We start from the raw sequence: 14,254 nt of genomic DNA, 5'->3' as shown, positions 1-14,254 counted from the left end.
ATCGCGGACAGGGTAAAGGTTATGCTGGATTATCCGCCTCAAAATTTAACAAATAAGTTGATGTAAAAAAATAGTAGTTGTAAAATTAAAGTAAAGGCCCGCACTGAGCAACCGGAGGTTAATTGCATTTGACTAACTGACTGCCTTGATAAAGTACTTGTGAGATCTGATGTGTTTTTCTGTTTTTTTGTTTATAGCCTTTCAAATGTAATCTTAAGAAAGCATGTTTGAGTGAATAGACTTGCTAGTGAGATTGAAACCCGTACGATGAAAAGCGCAGTGCCTGTGTGGGGACAAATTGGCCAAGGGAACAGGACAATAATTTAACTGCGAAGCTTCTTTGTTTCAAGTGTGGTGCAATGCCTCCCTACGACCGAAATTGCGACAAAAGCTTTATTTTATATATGTTAATGATCTGTAAATGGCACCTTCTCAGGCTTTAGCTATGGCACCAATGTCAGAAATGCAGTAAAGAATGACAACGTTAATAATATGCTTTAGGAGGTGATATATGGACAGTTGAAATTGGCACATCATATTACACAGGGGCTAGTGTTTTTTTTGTTGCGGGAAGAATGAGGGGTGGCAATTGAAATGAAAAGCATTGTATTAAACGGTTAAAAAGACCATAGAGACGGGAGTGTTTGCATGCTATTACTTTTGGATGCGCCAGTTGAGAATTTTGATGTAAAGGCACTGGATAAATTGACTCAAATGGTGTAAAGAGGAATTATGCTAAACAGTGTTGAAGAAATGTTTATGCATCAGCTTGCATATTGTAGTCAATCTTGAGCAGGAAATTGTTTGCGAATATATCACAAATCATTTGGCTGTGGGGGAGGCTTTCTAGACTATTATTGTGACCCTTTGTAGGGTGGGGGTGAGCGGTGGTGTGGGGGGTGGAGGGGGGTGTTTGAGTGGGGGTTTAAAGTGTGGAATATCAGTTATGTCAAGAGACAAGAGGAGATGTGATTAATCTACTTGCATCAGAAAATGTTTTTGATATATTTCAAATAGTAGAAGTCACCTGGAAAGGATTTAAAAAGATCAATAACATTGCACTGCTCCACTGATCAAAAAATTGGTATTGAGAGAACAACAATTAAAGCTATTTGACCAGCAAACTGAAGCAAGATAGGTAAAAAAAATCCAGTGATTTCATATGATCTGGAATATACGACTGGAAATGGTGCAAGCTGATTTATTAACAATTGGCAATTCTAAAGGATATTGGAGAAATACGTGAAGTTGGGAATTTAAGTGTTAGTCACAAAGAAAATCAGCGTGGATATGTTTGGCTAACTCTTTTAGACAGCCCCATTTGCTTGTGGGGCCAAATGATATCTTCCTCCAAACTTTCAGTCATTGATTCTTTTAAACCGTATCGTGCAGGGTTGAATTGTTGAGGGTGTGACAACAACGAGGATGGAGTGTATCTTCGGCTAGTGCCCGCAGGGGCTTCCAAGTATAAATAGATCAGATTCCACACCAGAAATCAGCAACTTTAGATAATAATGCAGTAGTCTGAATGTTACCTTTAAAGAATGTAGAGCATAGGAATGATGGAAAATATGAGCAATATCAAGGCAGGGCTTGGGGAACTAATGTTCATCAGAGGCCTGCATGACGATTCAGCTTTTCAAAAATTTAGGTAGTGGCTTAACTGAAGGAATAGAGATTGGCTATGATCTAATTTCCATTTGTCACTAATATATGAGGCGCTGATAATTGTTCATTAAAGGAGACAGTAACTGCAGTAAGCAGAGATGATACCTTGCACGGGGCATCGAATGAATATTTGTGGCTAGAGTTCAGGAATAAAAAAGGGGGAGCCACATTGTTAGTTTTTTTTTTAGACCCCCTGATAGTCAGTGGGAAATTGAGGAGCAAATCTGTGCACAATTGGCGGAGCTTTACAAATCATTAGCAATAGGCTAATTATATGAGGTGATTTCAACTTTCCCAAAATTAATTTGGATAGGCATAGTGTTAAGGGCTTGGATGGAGTGGATTTCTTGAAATGTGTACAGGAGAACTTCTTAGGCCAATATGTAGAAGGTCCAACAAGGGAAGGCGCAGTGCTGGTCCTAATGCTGGGGAATGAATCCTAATATTTGGATGAGGTGGTGGTGAGGGAGCATTGTAGTAGCGACCGCAACGCGGTACAACTTAAGCTTGTTATGGAGAAAAAAATTAACAAGTTGCATTAAAATGTTTTGGATTGGGGGAGAGTGGATTTTATTAAAATAAGGCAGGATCTGGCAAAGGTAGAGGCGGAAAAAGCTAATTTTCTGGAAATCTACAGAGGAGCAGTGGGGGGGGGGGGGGGGGGGGGGGGGGGGGGGGGGGGGGGGTTCAAAAGGACAATGGGGAGGTTACCGGCTCAGTAGATTCCCTCTAGGGTGATAGGAAGTAGTAACAAGCCCAGAGAACACGGATGGCCAGGGATATTCAGGATACAGTTAGAAGGAAATGAGAGGCATTTTACAGGAAGCAAGGGAAGCAAAACAGTTGAGGCACTGAATGTGCAGGGGGGAGTTTAAGAAAGCAATTAGGACAGCAAAGAGGGAATATGAAAAAGCTCTAGCTGGTAAAAGTAGCGAAAATCACAAGATGTTCTATAAGTATTTCAATGGAAGAGGATAACCAAGGAAAGAGTAGGGTCCGTTTTGGAAGAAGGGGGCAATTAATTGGTGGAGCCAGAGGGCATCGGTAGAGTGTTAAACGAATGATTCACATCGGTCTTCACTCAAGAGAATGAGGGTGAGTGTATCGAACTCGCGGGGAGAGAGTGCGAGGTTCTTGAGCAAATTGACCGAGGGAGTGAAAAGGTATTGGAGGTGTTAGCAGGCTTAAGAATGGACAAATCTCCAAGTCTGAATGTTATGTTTCACAAAATGCTAAGGGGGGCAAGTTGCGAGATCACAGGGGCTCTGATCCAAATTTTTAATTCCATTGTGGCCACGGGGGAGATGCCAGAGGACTGAAGAAAAGGTAATGTGTTTCTGCTATTTACGAAGGGTAGTATAATATTTAAGCCAATGCAATACAAGCTATTGAGTCTCACTTCAGTGGCAGGGAAAATATTGGAGAAAATTCCGAAGGACAGAATCTATCTCCACTTGGAGATTTATTGTTTGATCAGCGATTCTCAGCATGGCTTTGTCAGAGGGAGGTCATGCCTAACAAACTTGATTGTATTTTTTGACAAGGCAACAAGATGTGTCGATGAGGGTAGTGCAGTTGATCTAGTTTATGTAGTTTTCAGGAAATCCTTTGACAAGTTCCCACATGGGAGACTTATAAAGAAGGCAAATGCACATGGGAAATAGGGTCATTTTATAAGGTGGATTAAAAATTGTTGGAGTTGTAGGAGAGAGTGGGTGATGACTAACGGTTGCTTTAGTGACTGGAAGCAGGAGTCCAGTGGCGTACCACAGGGATCTGTGCTGGGTCCTCTATTTTTCGTAATTTACCTAAAGAACTTAGATGCCTCTGCGGGGAGTGATTAAAAAGTTTGCGGATTACACAATGTTCAGCCGGGTGGTTAATAGTGAGGTTGCTGTCTTTGGCAACAGGAAGTTATAGATGCGATGGTCAAATGAGCAGATAAGTTTTAGATGGAATTTAACCCTGGAAAGTGTGAAGTGATACCATTTGGAAGGAGTAATTTGACAAGGAGTTATCAATGGACGGATGATAGGAGGAAGTAATGAGGAACAAGGGACCTTGGCCTATGTGCCGATAGATCTCTGCAGGCAGAGGGGCATTTTAGTGGGTTGTTGAAAAAGCCAAATGCATTTATCAAACGAGGCATAGGTTACAAAAGTAGGGAGGACATGTTGGAGTTGTAATGGAACTTGCTGAGGCCACAGCTTCAGTACTGCTTGCAGTTCTGGTCGTCACATTATAGGAAGGATCTGGTGCACTGGGAGGCGTGCAGACGACATTCACCAGGATGTTGCCTGGGATCAAGCATTTAAGTTATGAATGAAGGTTGGAAAGACTTTGGTTGTTTTCATTGGAGCAGAGAAGACTGAGGGACGACCTGACCGAGGTGTACAAGATGATTAGGCCCTGGACAATTTGAATAGGGAGCAACTGTTCCGCTTAATTGAAGGGTCAGTCACGAGAGGGCATACATTCAAGGTGAGGGTTAGGAGGTTTAGCGGGAATGTGAGGTAAAATGTTTTTGCCCAGAGGGTGGTGACAGTATAGAGTGCACTGCATGGGAGGGTGGTGCTGACGGGTTGCTTCACGTTCTTTAAAATGTACCTGGACGAGCACTTGGCACGTTATAACATTCAAGGTTTTGGGCCTAGTGCTGGTAAATGGGATTAGTTAGGTAGGTCAGGAGTTTATCACTTGTTGGTGCAGACTCGATGGGCCAATGGGCCCCTTCTGCACTCTTTGATTCTGTGATACTGTTTTAATGCAAGCATTCCATTCCTATCGGGCAAGTACAAAAGCTTATATTTGAGCAAGCCTGGAGTATCTGCAGTTCAACCGTAGTAAGCATGATGAACATCACTCAGAATCTGGGGAGGGGCAAATGGGTTTGCGAACAACAGTGAGAAGAGCTCAATTTCTGCGAAACTTCAACAATGTGAGTTTTTTACTCAGTGCTTGAAAAGATGTCACTTATGCAATCGAGCAGTTTACAAGCATAAAAAGCTTCCGGGAATGGTCACTGATCACTTAGTCCTTCTTGTTGCGCAGATCAAGAACATGGAGCCCAAACTTGAATTGGAGATGGGCCAATCAGCAGTGATAACATGAGGCACATGGATGTAGAGAGAGAGTGCAGTGAACCACAGACATTTTCTGCCTCAAAATACAGATATAATTTTGTGAACTGAGCTCCTTGTTTTCCCAGCACATTAGATAATGAAGACATGTAAAGCAAAGGTAGAAATTCGCAATCGAGGTAGCGATTAACCATGAGATTATTCCTTGGGCTCCACAGTTTGTTTCAGCATCAATTTTCTGGGCAGTAGCAGCATTAGCAGACGAAGGAGGAATAGTATCACGGCCAAGTGTAGCACAGAAGGTAATAGGCGCAGCAGCAATAATTGTATTAGCTGTAGTAATGTAATTCGCATCAAAAAGATAACCGTAGCAATAGTAAAATATAAGTAATAATAACACTACCAGTAATAATATTAGAATCAGAATTTGTGATGGTGTTAACAATAGTCATGCAAGTAGTAATAGTCATTATCGTAACAGTAATTGCTAATGCTTCTGTTGAAATGGATGGAAATTAAATGAGAATCCGAATTATATTATTTTCGGTTTAACGATGAAAATTGTGATATTATTCGTCGGTGATGATGGACTAATTGTTATCATCACTGTTTAGACCACACAGATCTCAGGCTGTCATCGGGTGCCACCCGATGCTCCGGCCGGCTGGAAACACAACACGGAACTCAGTGGGGTACGCTTTGTGATGTTTACTTTGGTTTGGAAGACGCCGGTGTGGTCTGTGATCACTTTCGCTGCGGGGCAGTGGCTGAAATATTGGGAGGAGCTCACTTTGGGAAGGGAACCGGCCCAGTGTGGAGAGAGAACTACAAATGCCGGGGCAACGAATCCAGCTTTTGGGATTGTCCAGTTTCATCCTGGGATCAAATTCAATGTTCGCATGAAAATGACGTCAGTGTTATCTGCTCAGGTGACAGCTGTCAGTGTATTGATCTGAATTACACCAGCTGTTACTGTTTCTTCGGAATGAATTTAGCCTGTGTTGTTTTTGTCAGGGCAATTTATCTGCAATAGAAAGGGATTGGTATTGTTCAATTCTAGGTCTCATATAATGCTGATTATCCTCATTCGAATGTATCCAGAATATTTTTTTTTCAGAAATCACCAACAAGAGCTGCTGACACAATGTTCAAGCCTCAAAAACCGGACCTCGGTTTGCTTTAGAAATGCTGTTCCTGCCTTTATTTGTAATTGTCCTGTCAAGGAGTGATGATAGCTCTTGAAAGGAACGGATTTACTTCCCACCCCTGATGCCCATTGAAATTGTGATGGTCAGCCGACTTCTTGAATGTTCACGGTCCAAACACAGTGCGCTTCGCAATGGAATTCACGCCTTTTAATCCAGCTACGATAAAATATAGCTTCAAATCGGGTTTATTTGGAATTTATTGGATCTTGAAAGTAGTAATCGTCTTCCTATGCACTTGCCCTTCTATAAACTGACATTGCAGACGATTCAGAGAGTTCCTTCAACAGTTCTGGTAGATTGTGTAACTGGCAACCACAGTGTGCAAGTGAAGGATAGAATCAATAATTCTTCACAGGGTGGTTTCAAACGTGCTGGTGGATCATGGATGCTCTAGATCCTTTTTTCCTGGTCATTGGAGCTGCATCCATCCAGAAATGGGATATTCTACCAAAGCTTTAATATGTCCAAGTGGGGACATTGGTTCCAGATTAGCAGTTTCCACCGTTAGATGAACAGCAATTTCAACGTCAAAAAGGTTATTGGATTTTTTTTTTACGCACACCGCAGAGGAGGCAGCGTCATTGAGTGTTGAAGCCTCAGTTAGGCAAAGTTTTGAACTACTGCGGAGCCGAGGGTTATGGAGTTCAGTCAGGAAAATTGAGTTAAGTCCACAGTCAGATTATCCATAAAATTAGAGAACGATGAAACAGTCTCGGTTTGTCAAATGGCCTTCTCCTGTTCCTATCACTTACCAATGAACATTTTCTAATATTGTAGACGTTGGAAAGGTTTATAGGGTGATTCAGTCATCACAGAATATCCAACCTCCCTACTGCTCCTGTAGTTAGAGTCTTTATTTGCCTGCTCCTTTTAGTTTGCTGGACAGTGTCAATGATTCATATTGGCTGGGCTTAGACATTCTCTTCTTGGTGATGCTCATTGCCTGGCAGTTGTGTGGCGCGAATTTCACTTGCTACTCATTTGCCCAAGATTTGTTTTGATCAAATTCTTTATTCTTGAAGACATGGACTACTTACCAACCCGATGAATGCAGAATTGCACTGAAGACAAGTAAATCATTAACGAACATCCTCACTTTGAAATGATAGTAGCGAATAGGTAATTGAAAAGGCCTATATAAATGGTTTGTCTTAGGAAACTACCCTGAGGAACTAATGGAGTGCTATGCTTGAATTGAGATGATTAGCCTTCAGTCATCACTACCATTTTTCGTTTTGATAAAGGCTTCTTAATATCGCACTCAGTGAAATGATGCCATGATATCAAGGGCTGTTGCTGTCACCTTACCTTTGGAATTAAGCCCTTTTCTTCCCCATGTTTGGGCCAAGGTTGTTATGTGGTCTGAAGCTGAATGTTCCTGACAGAACCCAAAATAAACATCAGCGAGTAGATTATTGTTGATCATGTGCCACTTAAAAATAATATCGAAGACACCTTCAATTCCTTAGCTGATGTTGGAAATTACAATAGAATGCACTAGAGTTGTGCAAAAGGTTACTCAAAAGTACATGCTCATGAGTAATTAGGATTGGACAATAAAATCAGATTTTTCTGGCGATACAAAAGCCGAATTAGTGCATGACAAAGGAACATCCGGTCCCATAGTGTTGCGCCGTTTTATTACAAACTTATTCCCACGATTCACAAAGTCACATTTGGGCGTAATACGGTCACAGATGCGCCCAACAATTACACGGCTTGGAGCGCTGCATTCGCAGTGAGTACACATCAAAAGCTCTCTAAAGCTTCGAAGTGCGTTTGGACGTCAAAGACAGCTCCCTATCAAATGTAAGTTGTTTGTTGCCCCCTACATGAGGTAAGGAGAACTGTGAATATTCAGAAGGCTTATAAGCCCCTGGACTTGTTTTCGTTCTTGGCACATAAAAAGCTCTCGGCTTCACGGACAGTTCACGTTGTGTCCCATAGAATACCAGAGCCAGCTGCTTGCACATAATTGAAAGTATAATAACTGAGAAAAGGAAATCCTGGGTAACATCAGACTATGTAAATCGTGATTAAAAATATGTATAAAAAACGTTCACCCTTAAATCCAATATTAACTGAGCAAAGGTGATTTCGAGTATCTGCTATTTTGGCTAAACATTAACGATTGGTCTCAATTTCTTGCAATTTATAGGTGGTAATTGGTCGCTTAGACTGACTAACGGGGGAAGCCGATGTGATGGGCAAGTTGAAACATACAGCAGCGGAATCTGGGGGCGAGTGCAGGACTCGCTGTGGGACCTGAATGATTCCAAAGTTGTCTGCAGAGAGTTAGGCTGCGGTGACGCGATAGCCGCTTATAACGCTTCAAAGTACGGAGAGAGTGAAGGGCCTGTGTGGGTTAATTATGTCCAGTGCGAAGGAAACGAATTACATCTTCAGAATTGCAGCTCATTTCTATTTAATTCGTCTCTCACTGACAGCAACGACGTGGGAGTTTTGTGTTCAGGTAACGAATATTTCAATTCACAGATCAAATGGAAATAAAACTCTTATTTGATGAGCAAAGTGCTGAGCTAGGTTACTTACGCAGTATCGCTGAAAGCAGTGGGGTGAATGCAGAGGGATGGATGCAGGGAGAAAAGACGCATTGTAACAAGGATGTGCATCTTTGTAGCGCTTTGAACGGAGGCAAAAGCTGAAAGAAACTTAGCAGAAGCGCAATCAGACAGGAAATTGACACAACAAGGCGTTAGAAAACTCTTGGCTAAAAAGTCATCATAGCCGGATATTTCACGAAGGGGTATCATAATTGGAAAGGAAGAGGTGTTTAGGGAGGAACCTTTGATCCTACATCGATGACGGCGAGAGACATGAAGCGGTTCATGTACTGTATCTGAGAAACGTATGAAAGCAGAGGTCTGGAGAAATAAAGAAATTGGTTAGCGCCAGTGGTGGTCATTGTGATAAGCTGGAAGTGCAAGATTGGGAGTGGGTGGGTCAGGGACTTACTTTCAAATTGGAAGCAGTGGTGGACGGGAAAGCAATGTAAACCTGGCAAACAAAGTAAAAAAGCTGATGCGCGTGAATGTGATCTGCTACGTTTCAGCCAACACAGTATCGGTTAAAATGAAGTTCTTGGCGGGTGCAGGATAGGAAGCGATTGGGTTCGGTGAGCAGGGCTGGCGTGGGGAAGCGCGAAGTTTGTCTAGTGGCATTGAACTCTTCGATTCTGGAGTAGACAAATTCACGCATGCGTCGTTTATCAGCAAATGAGAAGATAATGGTAAAGGTGAATTCTGATGTAGTTGTACCTGCTGACCAATAATGTGTGGAGTTAGGCATTAGTGCAGGCATGACACCATAATCTGCAGAAAGAATTCTGTTCCACTGCGCAGTATAAAATTAGATAGTGCTCGAGCTTTATTGGTCTAAATTTCATTTGGCAATGCATTAATTTTAACAGAAATTTTATCCTGTTTGAATCTATCATTATGCAGTACTTCAATCTAAACAGAGGCTCACCTGCCAAAACGTTGTGTGTATATTCTGCAGTACGTAGCTATGTGCAGAATTTCTGTCGATGTACTCGAGTGAGATAGAGCATGTATATACACGCGCAAGGATGGGGTTCTATGCTGATGTAGGAGCACTTACATACTTACACCAGCACAGCCTCAGGCCATCTCCATTCACCTGAGTACTGAATATTGTAAGACAGTTGAATTGAGGCTGTGAGGCTTTCATTCAGCAGTATGCAGATGAAGTTACCAATAGGCCAATAAGAATGTGAATTAGTATGATTTGAAGGGATCTAGTGATTTTAACGTCATCCAATGGAAATAAAATGCAATAGGCAGCCAGAATTAATGTAAAACAAAAGTGGCAAATATAGTTAGCATTATTGGATGAGGAACAGATACAGTTGTAAAACGTGTCTAGAAAATCACTGTTTAAACATAACCTGACTAGACGTTTTAGTAGGAACAAATACAATTGGGAAAACAAGACGTGCAGAGAATTCCGCACAACAATGGGTGAACTGGAGGCCATAAATACTTTCGTGAGATGTAGGAATATTTGAAGCATTTGGGTATTATATATTCTTAGTAATAGTTCCGTGTGGAGAGATGTTTTGTCGGAAAACTCAGAAACACATGAGCAAATTATAATCTTTCTCTCTTGTTGCCTAACAGAACACATGCAGATAAGACTGTCCGAAGGTGGCAGCCCATGTGCTGGCCGAGTTGAGGTTTATTACGATGGAATCTGGGGATCACTCTGTGATGATTCCTGGGATGTAGCCAACGCTCACGTTGCTTGCAAACAGCTGGGCTGTGGAAATGCATTGGAGATGACGCTTCCTGATTCTTGTGGACCAAGCTCAGGCCCAGTTTGGTTGGATGAGATAAACTGTTCGGGTAACGAATCGTTTCTCTGGGATTGTCCTTCAGCTCCATGGAGTAAACATGACTGTAGTCATAAAGAAGACGTGAGGATCATGTGCTCAGGTTAGAATGCTCTTAATATGCTCATTGTCTGAGGATTCATACGGATGATTATACAAATGAATCACAAAGAAACCACAACAGGATTATCAACTTGAAATATTTCAGCTAACATTATTTATTATCCTTCAATTTAATTTCCCCCGGGTTACATATGTAGCCTCTTTTTAAAGACATGTGTGCTATTTGAGTCAACTGTTACACGTGCTCTAAGTTCCATTTCCGAGCCACTTTCTTGGTAACAACATACAAAAAAAAATTCTGTACCTCATATTGTATTTACTCATTGCGTATTTATGGTACCATCATTGCACTTTGCCAGTTTATAGAAGATTGTTATCTCTATATCCCTGGACACCTTTGCCCCTGTACATAATTTACCCTATTATTTTACAAGCAGTTCGGGGTTTCTTTATGTTTCTTATCGAAATTCACCATGCCAGCTTGTTCAATGTTAATATCAAGTCTTATTAGCCCAGCCATTCTGCTGGTATTTTAAGGTGTCATTGCATTATTATTTTCAGCAGCCTTTCTTAGTATTAACTGCGCAAAGTGATGTTCTCCGAAATGATATTTCAGTATATACATCCGATTCCCAAGTTGAAATCGTTGTTGTACATGTTCAGCAGTCGTGACCTCAGTGGCCCGCAGAACATCTTCCCGATTCTGAATAACTATCTTTAGAAGGGACTTGGATTTTGCAGTCAAATTTCTACCCATTTTTATACTGATTCCATAGCGCTATAGCTCTGAGTTCAGTAATGAATTTACTATGAGATATCTTCTCGAAGGCCTTTAGAAAAGTCACGCATAAGAAACCATTCTGCATTGGCCCTGTGTACTCTTTCTGAAACTTCCTCAAATCAATCAATACCGTTACTCAGCTAAGTGTGACTTAGCCTTCAAAATCCTTTTAATACTTCCTCTTCGTACATTTGGAGTACAGCTGTTTTCTACTACCATTAAGAAGTAATAACTGGCGACAAGGTAACAAGGACGATGCATCTTGTGTTGTCTTACACAATATTAAAGGAGTTATCAAGCTGAGTATTTGTTGCTTCATCGGTAGAATACAAAGAGCTGCGGCTGGTGAATGGAAAGCATCGCTGTGAGGGCAGAGTGGAAGTGTTCTACAATGGGACCTGGGGAACAGTGTGCTCTGAAAAACTGGATCGCCATGATGCAGAAGTGATCTGTAAACAGCTACAGTGCGGTCACCTCGCTTCTATTGATTATAACGCTCGGTTATTTGGAGAAGGATCCGGACCTATTTGGCTCGATGAGGTGGAATGCATGTCACACGAGTCAACCATTTGGCAGTGTCAGACAGACCAGTGGGGTAAACACAATTGTCATCACAGGGAAGATGCAGGCGTTATTTGTTCAGGTAACGCAACATACATCTCAATGTGCGGATGTTATTTCAGACATTGTGGTCTAATGCAGTCAGCACATTTCCTTTCTCAACAGGAGGAAACTTGACGAAGGAGCGGTCCCACAGTGCAAATGATTGCGATGGAGAATCAGGTGCTTGCTTGTCTATATTAAACCAACTATTTTTCTAATACTCCTTGATTTTGCTACGGAAACAATAATCACTTATTCCCTTGACAGAGTCGGGTTTAGGTTTGCGCCTGGCTGGAGGTAACAACAGCAACTGCTCCGGAAGAGTGGAGATATTGTTCAACAACAACTGGGCAACGGTGTGTGATGACTCCTGGGGTATGGCCGATGCCAATGTTGTCTGCAGACAGCTGGGTTGCAGTTCCGCTCTTATGGTCACTGGAGGGGCCAGTTTTGGCCAGGGTGAAGGTGATATATGGCTGAATGGAGTGAAGTGCACAGGAGAAGAATCATTTCTGTCCGACTGTCCTTCATCAGCGTCAGTTCAACACGACTGTAATCACAAGGAAGATGCCAGTGTGATTTGTTCGGGTAAGGGTAGTGCAGAGTGGTGGAGACTAAGGCCGGGAAGGAGGTGCTTAGCACTTGATCTCTGAATATAACAGATTAGTTCGTCAATTAAGAACAACAGATGCAATTAAAACAATAATTTCCATATTTACTGCACAGGGCCCTATTTGTCGTCGACGTCTTCTCCGACCACAGCTGAACGTATTTATTATTAGTATAGTATTCTTGTTAACGTTAAAGGTCTTATTCACGAGAAGAGCTAGATATTTCTGACAATCCTTTGCTTTTGTTGATTTCGGAATTCAATTTGAGTTTTACAGAATAATGGAAACATTTAAAATGCAAGATAGCTTGTTTCTCCTTTAAATCTTTCTATAATATTTCATCCAGGACATGATGTAAAAACTACTCCCACCTCTTTTGTGATCTGTATAACACTCGGAGTCCTGATGATCGTCGAGTTAATGGCACTCATGTCATTGATACAGAGAAAGGCAAAGAGAAAAGGTGAGACTCAAGTAGGACCGCCGAATTCACGCTGAATCTCGGAAATTGAAAAATACCCTGGCGCGTTTTCACCTCCTCTACCTTTCCCACAGAAGGTCACATGTCATTTAAGAAACGAATGTTAACCGTATTTTTTTTTATCACTAATTCCGTTCAAACCACTCGACGATTCGGTGAGATACCGAATTTAAATGGCAGAGCCACTTGACTGTCAACGTACATATTCCAAGTTGATCCACCGGTACCGCGACTTCATTTCAATCCAGTTGGCACAACAATGGATAAAGAAAATTAATTTAGCTATTTTGGGCTCTGTGTTTCAGTTATTATTTCCAGTAATTCTTTATTTATCCACTCAGTACCTATTCCATTCCTTCAGTTTCTGAGTCTGGTAGCTCAAACCCAAACTCTCTCACCGGAGTCAATCCACCGTATTGAGTCGTGAGGCATTTCTGGGATTTTCGGCATTCATCAATAATTCTTGACCATCCAAACAGGTTGAGAACCTCAGATTCGAAAAAAAACAAAAACAACACACTAGTGTTCCCTGCACCCTGCAAATAAACTGCTAACACAGATCTGATATATCAAGGAACCATGAACACATCGCTCATGTTTCTAAACTGATGCTGTCTGCAGAGAGCAGCCAATTTTCCTTCCAGCTTCTCTTCAACTGTAATCCCCATGGGCATCATGGCCGAGTGAGCAGCTGGAAAACATTTCTCCTGCAATCCGATCATTCCGGCCTTTCTGACCTTAATTAAATTGGGCCTATGCTTGGTGAAGTTCAATAGGTGTCCATGCAGATGTGCAGATACACACACACGTGCGCGCACGCGCGCTCTCACGAGAATGAATGCATGAACCCAATTATGTCCCTCCATGTTCACAATAACTTGCTTTCTCCATTGGCATTAACCATATGTGAAGTGTTTCATTCGCAAATATTGCAGTATTACACCCGTCTCGATTGCAGCAAAATATTAATCCCTGAGCCTTCCCTCGAACAGGGGCTGTCACTTGCGGCATGGAATCGTACAGCGGTTTCTACCAAGCCCTTTACGAAGAGATTGATGATATTCTGCCTCGCATCGATTCCGCTCTGACCCATGGCTCAGGTTCGTATTTCCCATTGCAAACCCAATCCACACTGTGGAATTCCATTGCCCTTTAACCCTCTCGATAAGTTGTTGCAATGAATGGGCACGACCCCCATTCCAATCACTACCCTCACGTGAAAGTTCCCTTTCTCACGGCCCATGTGTATACTGCGAGTAGTTGCGAGGTTGTTTTGAATATTTCCACAGCGCTTTATTTTTCAAAGGATGTTATTTTTTGCCCTTTGATTGAGAAAAGCGAACAGAAGCGCTGTCCCCAATTTCCACTGGGCTGCAGGCTGCCTTCG

At 42.0% G+C, this 14,254-nt stretch overlaps 1 protein-coding gene across 1 annotated transcript; it reads left to right on the top strand.

The window, feature by feature from the left end:
- The first annotated feature begins 5,670 nt into the window (after window positions 1-5,670).
- LOC144672827 (scavenger receptor cysteine-rich domain-containing protein DMBT1-like) lies at window positions 5,671-12,557 on the top strand. Its single transcript, XM_078534807.1, has 6 exons — window positions 5,671-5,677; window positions 10,117-10,431; window positions 11,498-11,815; window positions 11,899-11,955; window positions 12,043-12,363; window positions 12,502-12,557. The coding sequence occupies exons 2-6, from the start codon at window positions 10,122-10,124 to the stop codon at window positions 12,555-12,557; spliced, it is 1,062 nt and encodes a 353-aa protein (XP_078390933.1). The 5' UTR covers window positions 5,671-5,677; window positions 10,117-10,121.
- Window positions 12,558-14,254: the final 1,697 nt, after the last annotated feature.

Source organism: Cetorhinus maximus, unplaced genomic scaffold (assembly GCF_964194155.1).
Source record: "Cetorhinus maximus unplaced genomic scaffold, sCetMax3.hap1.1 HAP1_SCAFFOLD_57, whole genome shotgun sequence".
Classification (NCBI taxonomy): Eukaryota; Metazoa; Chordata; class Chondrichthyes; order Lamniformes; family Cetorhinidae; genus Cetorhinus; species Cetorhinus maximus.
Note: the sequence above shows the minus strand (reverse complement) of the source record. Positions and strands in the feature narration are given on the sequence as shown.